The following is an 8,347-nucleotide window of genomic DNA, read 5'->3' on the forward strand; positions in this document are numbered from 1 at the left end:
ATCACGAGGTCAGGAGTTCGAGACCAGCCTGACCAACATGGTGAAACCCCGTTTCCACTAAAAATACAAAAATTAGCCTGGCATGGTGGCACGCGCCTATAGTCAGTCCCAGCTATTCAGGAGGCAGAGGTGGGAGGATCATCTGAACCTGGGAAGTGGTGGCTGCAGTGAGCTGTGATCGCGCCACTGCACTCCAGCCTGGGCAACAGAGTGAGATCCTGTCTCCAAAAAAAAAAAAAAAAAAATCTAGGTAACTGGCCGGAGGTCAAAGGCCAAGTAACGCCTGCCACAGGGCCTGGGCTCCTAAGCCCAGAACCTCTCTTCCCTCCACCAGCAGGAAAGGGCAGCTGAGGCTTCCAGAGGTCCCGACCAGGCACCTCATTCCTGGGGTCTCCTGAAATTCCAATTCTGGTGTGAGTGGCAGGCCCTGGAATGTACTTACCAGGCACTCTAGGAACCACCGGCTATAATGACAAATTGAAAGTGGTTTAAAGAGTTTAGTTATTCGCTAAACTCTGTGTTTTATGTACTTTTCAGAATATGTAACATTTCACAGTTTTTTCAAAACCCTTTTTTTGTAGAGACGGAGTTTTGCCATGTTGCCCAGGCTGGTCTCAAACTCCTGAGCTCAAGTGATCTGTGCTCAGCCTAGTTTTTTTCAAAAGTTAAGCAAAATTAAGATCTGAAATCTTGGCCAGGCGCGGTGGCTCACGCCTGTAATCCCAACACTCTGGGAGGCCAAGGCAGGTGGGTCACAAGATCAGGAGATCGAGACCATCCTGGCTAACAGGTGAAATCCTGTCTCTACTAAAAATACAAAAAAATTAGCCAAGGGCCGGGCGCGGTGGCTCATGCCTGTAATCTCAGCACTTTGGGAGGCCAAGGTGGGCGGATCACCTGAAGTTGGTAGTTCAAGACTGGCCTGACCAACATGCAGAAACCCCGTCTCTACTAAAAACACACAAAAAAATTGTATTTTTTTACAAAAATACAAATGCGGACATAGCGGCGCATGCCTGTAATCCTGGCTACTTAGGAGGCTGAGGCAGGAGAATCGCTTGAACCTGGGAAGCGGAGGCTGCAGTGAGCCGAGATCGTGCCATGGCACTCCAGGCACTCAACAAGAGTGAAACTCTGTCTCAAAAAAAAAAAAAATTAGCCAGATGTGGTGGCAGGCACCTGTAGTCCCAGCTACTTGGGAGGCTGAGGCAGGAGAATCGCTTGAACCTGGGAGGCGGAGCTTGCAGTGAGCCGAGATCGCGCCACTGCACTCCAGCCTGGGCGACAGAGCAAGACTCCGTCTCAAAAAAAAAAGGATCTGAAATCTTATTACCTGCCAAAAAACATCTCCTACCTAGAACCCTAACCTGGGCTGTGCGCAGGGGCTCACACCTGTAATCCCAGCAATTTGGGAGGCCAAGGTGGGAGGATCACTTGAGGTCAGGAGTTTGAGACCAGCCTGAGCAACATAGTCACACCCCATCTCTAAAAAAATTTTTAAAAGAAAAAGAGAAGGCCGGGCGCGGTGGCTCATGCTTATAATCCCAGCACTTTAGGAGGCTGAGGCGGGCGGATCACGAGGTCAGGAGATCGAGACCACAATGAAACCCCGTCTCTACTAAAAATACAAAAAATTAGCCGGGCGTGGTGGCGGGCGCCTGTAGTCCCAGCTACTTGGAGAGGCTGAGGCAGGAGAATGGCATGAACCCAGGAGGCGGAGCTTACAGTGAGCCGAGACTGCGCCACTGCACTCCAGCTTGGGCGACAGAGCGAGACTCCGTCTCAAAAAAAAAAAAAAAAAAGAGAAATAAAAATAAAGAATGGGCCGGGCACAGTGGCTCATGCCTGTAATCTCAGCACTTTGGGAGGCCGAGGCGGGTGGGTCACGAGGTCAGGAGTTCAAGACCAGCCTGGCCAAGATGGTGAAACCCCGTCTCTACTAAAAATACAAAAATTAGCCAGGCATGGTGGTGCATCCCTGTAGTCTCAGCTACTTGGGAGGCTGAGGCAGGAGAATCGCTTGAACCTGGGAGACAGAGGTTGTGGTGAGCCGAGATCGTGCCATTGCACTCCAGCCTGGACGACAAGAGTGAAACTCCGTCTTAAAAAAATAATAATAAAAGGCCGGGCGCAGTGTCTCATGTCTGTAATCCCATTTTGGGAGACCGAGGTGGGTGGATCATGAGGTCAGGAGATTGAGACCATCCTGGCTAACACGGTGAAACCCCGTCTCTACTAAAAATACAAAAAAAATTAGCTGGGCGTGGTGGCAGACGCCTGCAGTCCCCGCTACTCCGGAGGCTGAGACAGGAGAATGGCGTGATCCCGGGAGGCGGAGCTTGCAGTGAGCCGAGATCACACCACTGCACTCCAGCCTGGGTGACAGAGTGGGACTCCGTCTCAAAAAAATAAATAAATAAATAAATAAATAAATAAATAAAATAATAATAATAATAAATAAAGAATGGGCCCTAACCTATTTATGACTCAGGCACCCAGTGAAATCACAGGATTCACAAATCAACTGGTAAGATGTCTGGGATGTGCTTTAACTAATCCACGGGGACAGGAGAGGTGGAGAAGAGTTGGGGGAGAGGGGGAGACAGAGATGAACCCAGATGGGTCATATGTTGACAACTACTGAAACTAGACAATGAGTGTGTAGAAACAAGTTCATTGGCGGGGCGCGGTGGCTCACCCCAGTAATCTCAGCACTTTGGGAGGCCAAGGTGGGCAGATTTCAAGATCAAGAGAGCAAAACCATCCTGGCCAATATGGTGAAACCCCGTCTCTACTAAAAATACAAAAATTAGCCGGGCATGGAAGTGCGCGCCTGTAATCCCACCTACTCGGGAGGCTGAGGCAGGAGAATCGCTTGAACCCAGGAGGCGGAGGTTGCAGTGAGCCAAGATCGCACCACTGCACTCCAGCCTTCCAGCCTGGTGACAGAGTGAGACTCCATCTTAAAAAAAAAAAAAAAAAAAGAAGAAGAAAGAAAGAAGTTCATTATGCCATTGTTCTACAAATGGGTTAAGTTTTACATTATAAAATAGTGTTGGCTGGGCGTGGTGGCTCAAACCTGTAATTCCAGCACTTTGGGAAGCCAGGGGCAGGTGGATCACCTGAGGTCAGGAGTTCGAGACCAGCCCGGCCAACATGGTGAAACCTCATCTCTACTAAAAATACAAAAATTAGCCAGGCATGGTGGCAGGTGCCTGTAATCCCAGCTACTCGGGAGGCTGAGGCAGGAGAATCTCTTGAACCCGGGAGGCAGAGGTTGCAGTGAGCCAAGATCATGCCACTGCACTCTAGCCTGGGCGACAAGAGTGAAACTCCATCTCAACCATCCTGGCTAACACGGTAAAACCCCGTCTCTACTAAAAATACAAAAAATTAGCCGGGTGAGGTAGCGGGCGCCTGTAGTCCCAGCTACGCGGGAGGCTGAGGCAGGAGAATGGCGTGAACCCCGGGGGGCGGAGCCTGCAGTGAGCCGAGATCGCGCCACTGCACTCAAGCCTGGGTGAAAGAGCGAGACTCCTTCTCAAAAAAAAAAAAAAAAAAAAAAAAACTCCATCTCAAAAAAAAAAAAAAAAAAAAAAAAGTCCGGGCGTAGTGGCTCACGCCTATAATCCCAGCGCTTTAGGAGGCCTAGACGGGCAGATCACGAGATCAGGAGTTTGAGACCAGCCTGACTAACATGGTGAAACCCCGTCTCTACTAAAAATAGAAAAATTAGCCAGATGTGGTGGCGGGCGCCTGTAATCCCAGCTACTCAAGAGGCTGAGGCCAGAGAATCACTTGAACCCAGGAGGCGGAGGCTGCAGTGAGCTGGGATTGCCCCACTGCACTCCAGCCTGGGCAACAGAGCGAGACTCCATCTCAAAAAAAAAAAAAAGTGTTTAGGGGCCAGGCACAGCGGCTCACGCTTGTAATCCCAGCACTTTGGGAGCCCACGGCAGAAGGATCTCTTGAGCCTAGGAGTTCAAGGCTGTAGTGAGCCATGGTTGTGCCTCTCCACTCCAGCCTGGATGACAGAATGAGTGCCTGTCTCAGAAAAGTAACAAAAACAGACTGGCGTATTGGCTCATGCTTGTAATCCCAGAGCTTTGGGAGGTGGAGGAGGGCCTCGCCTGAGTCCTGGAGTTCCAGACCAGCCTGGCCAATATGGTGAAACCCCGTCTCTACAAAAATACAAAAATTAGGCAGGCGTGGTGGCAGGCACCTGTCATCCAGCTACTTGGGAGGCTGAGGCAGGAGAATCTCTTGAATCCAGGAGGTAGAGGCTGCAATGAGCCAAAATCGTGCCACTGCACTCCAGCCTGGGTGACAGAACAAGACCCTGTCTCAACAACAACAACAAAAAACTGACCAGGTATGGTGTCTCACACCTATAACCCCAGCACTTTGGAAGGACAAGGTGGGAGGACAGCTTGAGCCCAGGAATTGGAAACCAGCCTAAGCAATATAGCAAGAAATTTGAAAAGTCTTCAATCACAGGCGTGATCTAAAGGGATAAACGATGTAAAAGTCTTTACTGTTTCTCCAATGTCCTTCTTCTTAGGACTTTGCTTATCTGCTTGGCATTTTCTAGGCTGTCCCTTAAGACACAGCACTGCTGCTACTCAGCCTATGCACAAGCAGTCCCCTTGACCAGACATGCCATCAAGCAAGGGAAACTGCTACACTCTCAAACTTCAGCTCAAAAGCTCCTTCCTCAGGGAAGCCCTCCCAGTACTCTCCAGGCACACTTAACTCACTGCCTCCCACAGCTGACCAGGTCTCCCCTTCCAGCTTCATCAGACAAACTAATGATTTCCCAACCACTCCAGGAATGCCTTCTGAACAGGGAGCATTTTTTATTTACTTTTTTTTGAGACAGGGTTGCACTCCGTCTCCCAAGCGAGAGTGCAGTAGCACAATCATAGCTCATTGCAGCCATGGCCTCCTGGGCTCAAGTGATCCTCCTGCCTCAGCCTCCCGAATAGATGGGACTACAGCCACATGCCCCCACACCAGGCTAATTTTGTAATTTTTGTAGAAATGGGATCTTGTTATGTTGCCCAGGCTGGTCTCGAACTCCTGGCTTCAAGCAATCTTCCTATCTCGGCCTCCCAAAGCACTGGGATTATAGGCAAGAGCCACCACACCCAGCCAGGGAGTTTTTGTGGGGGTTTTTATGGCTTTTTATTTTTAGGGAGAACACGGTTTTACTCTGTTGCCCAGGATGCAGTGCAGTGCTATGATCTCGGCTCAGTACAACCTCCACCTCCCAGGCTCAAGCAATCCTCCCACCTCAGCCTCCCCAGTAGCTGGGACTACAGGTGCACACCACCGTACCTGGCTAATTTTTGTTTTTTTCTTTTGTTTTGTTTTGATACAGGGTCTCACTCTGCCACCAAGGCTGGAGTGCAGTGGCGTGATCTCAGCTTACTGCAACTTCCGCTGCCCGGATTCAAGGGATTCTCCTGCCTCAGCCTCTCGGATAGCTGGGACTGCAGGCGCGTGCCACCACGCCTGGCTAATTTTTTTGTATTTTTGGTAGAGATGGGGGTTTCACCATGTTGGCCAGGCTGGTCTCGAACTCCTGACCTTGTGATCTGCCCGCTCGGCCTCCCAAAGTGCTGGGATTACAGGCGTGAGCCACCACACCCAGCTAATTTTTGTAGAGACAGGGTTTCCATGTTCCCCAGGCTGGTCTCGAATTCCTGGGCTCAAGCAATCTGCCCACCTTGGCCTCCCAAAGTGCTGGGATTACAGGCAAGAGCCACCATGCCCTGCCGGGATCATTTTTAATACTCAAGAAAAGAGGCACTAAGGCCGGACACGGTGGCTCACGCCTGTAATCCCAGCACTTTGGGAGGCCGAGGCGGGTGGATCACAAGGTCAAGAGATTGAGACCATCCTGGCTAGCATGGTGAAACCCCGTCTCTAGTAAAAAAATACAAAAAATTAGCTGGGCGTGGTGGCGGGCGCCTGTAGTTCCAGCTACTCGGGAGGCTGAGGCAGAAGAATGGTGTGAACCCAGAAGGTGGAGCTTGCAATGAGCCGAGATCACGCCACTGCACTCCAGCCTGGGCAACAGAGCGAGACTCCGTCTCAAAAAAAAAAAAAAGAAAAAGAAAAAGAGGCACTGAACCATGTGAAGTGCTATTTAAAAAAAAAAAAAAAAAAAAAAAAAAGCAGAGGCCAGCTGGGTGCTGTGGCTCACGCCCGTAATCCCAACACTTTGGGAGGCCCAGGTGGGTGGATCACCTGAGGTCAGGAGTTTGAGACCAGCCTGGCCAACGTGGCGAAACCCCGTCTCTACTAAAAATACAAAAATTAGCCAGGTTGCCGGGCGCGGTGGCTCACGCTTGTAATCCCAGCACTTTGGGAGGCCGAGGCGGGCGGATCACGAGGTCAGGAGATCGAGACCACGGTGAAACCCCGTCTCTACTAAAAATACAAAAAATTAGCCGGGCGCGGTGGCGGGCGCCTGTAGTCTCAGCTATTCGGAGAGGCTGAGGCAGGAGAATGGCGTGAACCTGGGAGGCGGAGCTTGCAGTGAGCCGAGATTGCGCCACTGCACTCCAGCCTGGGCGACAGAGCGAGACTCCGTCTCAAAAAAAAAAAAAAAAAAAAAAAAAAAAAAATTAGCCAGGTTAGGTGATGCACACCTGTAATCCCAGATACTTGGAAGGCTGAGACAGGGGAATCGCTTGAGCCGGGGAGGCGGAGGTTTCAGATCACACCGCTGCACTCCAGCCTGGGCGACAGAGCGAGACTGTCTCAAAAACAAAGAACAAACAAACAAACAAGGAACAGAGGGGTCTTTGAGCTGGAATTCTGTAAGACCAGGGTACCAGGACCCCCCCTTTTCCCTGACCCCAAGCACACACAGCTAACTGGAATCTTCATTTCAATCTTATCAATCTGCAGTTGAGCCACACACCGTTCCTTGTCAATCAAGAAGCCACTGGGATCATTTATAGGCCAAATTCACTTCAAATGTAGAGGGGCGGTGGGCACAGCGACCCCCAGCCATCTCCAGAGACTCCTGCCCCATCACTCTGAGGAAGACACTTGAGCCTCTCACTCTTGCTCCCTAGAACGCAGGCAAGCTCCTAAATCTGCGAAGTGCACCCAACGATCTGAGACCTGAAAGGTGACAGATACCAACCCGGGTGCCCATACAGATAGGCAGGAAGCATCAACGGGAAGCCACTAGTCAGAGTCTAGAGTCCCCGCTGCACTCCTGTCTGCAGAGACAATACTTTGCACCACATTACAGGGACGCGGCGGGCTTCTCCATCGGACCCAGATTTGTGGAGTGTTGGGAAAGAATTCCAGGGTACGTCGTAAGTCCCTCAGGTGAAATGGCTTTTCCTCCATCACCCACCCCCCCACGTCATTCAGCAAGCAGGCTCCAGGGAGAAATGGGCTGGGGCTGAAGCTGAGCATCCAGAGATAGAAGATGGAGTGGGACGTGGGCACGGAGGGGGAATGTCCCAGGGCTGCAGGGTCCCAGCCAAAGAACCAGGGCACTGAGAAAGGGGTATCGGAGGAGCCTGGACTCTCAGGGGATGGAGAGACGGGGGCAACTCTGGTGATCAGGAATGGACGAGCGAAAAGGGAGACAGCTTATGCCTTCCGAGGCAGGGTAGGAGTCTTGGGGACAGGATGCGGGAAGGACGGGAGCAGGGGCAAGGCCAGGGTCGGGATGGGAAGGACGGGGCGGGGTAGGGGTAGGGATAGAAAGGATGCAAGGGAACCCGGGTCGGGATGGAAGAACCCAGGGGGACCGAGGCCGCCGAGGCAGAAGCAGAGCGGAGACAGTCGCGGACAGTACCTCTCCGGAGCTGGCCATGTCGCTGGCGGGTCCGAGCCGCGGCCGCGGGAGCCGCAACCCCGGGGCCTCCCACCTGCCCGGCTAGGGATGCTCGAAGCCGGCGCGTCCACGGCTCAACCGAGACCCCGGTAAGAAGCGAGCTTTCGTCACTTCCGGCGCCCGCCGAACGCACTTCCGTTCGACCGCAGGCGGGCCCCAGGCGGCCGCCATGTTGGATGTGGCTCCGCCCGGGGAGCTGCTGGAGCACAAGGGAGCCAAGAAGGGCTCCAAGGACCTCTGCCTCTTCTCTGAGCTCGTTCTTAGGCCCCTCTGCCGTCTGCACGCTGCTTTCCAGCCACCCGGCCTCCCGATGCCGGCCTAGCACGTTCCCCGCGCCAGGATTTTGCATTTTCCCTTCCCACTGTCTTTCGTGTGCAAAAGCCACAGGTCCTGAGCACCGCACCCCTCATGGAATAGCGTCGCCTCCTCTCTACCTTCACACACGCCCTGAAACTTGCCTCTCATCCTGTGTGTTTCTCT

General features: G+C 52.4%; 1 protein-coding gene across 3 annotated transcripts in view; it reads right to left on the bottom strand.

Annotated features, from left to right (window-relative positions):
- The window catches only part of FBXL18 (F-box and leucine rich repeat protein 18), a 74,273-nt gene extending 66,303 nt beyond the window's left edge, over positions 1–7,970 (bottom strand). For all 3 annotated transcript variants that reach the window (XR_004026488.1, XM_030796878.1, XM_030796877.1), the window contains exon 1: positions 7,829–7,970. Coding sequence is in view for 2 of the 3 variants with exons in the window: in XM_030796878.1 (XP_030652738.1) it covers positions 7,829–7,846 (18 nt within the window). In the remaining variant the exon portion in view is untranslated. The remainder of the gene's footprint in view (positions 1–7,828) is intronic.
- Positions 7,971–8,347: the final 377 nt, after the last annotated feature.

This window comes from Nomascus leucogenys, chromosome 17, assembly GCF_006542625.1.
Source record: "Nomascus leucogenys isolate Asia chromosome 17, Asia_NLE_v1, whole genome shotgun sequence".
In the NCBI taxonomy this organism is placed as follows: domain Eukaryota; kingdom Metazoa; phylum Chordata; class Mammalia; order Primates; family Hylobatidae; genus Nomascus; species Nomascus leucogenys.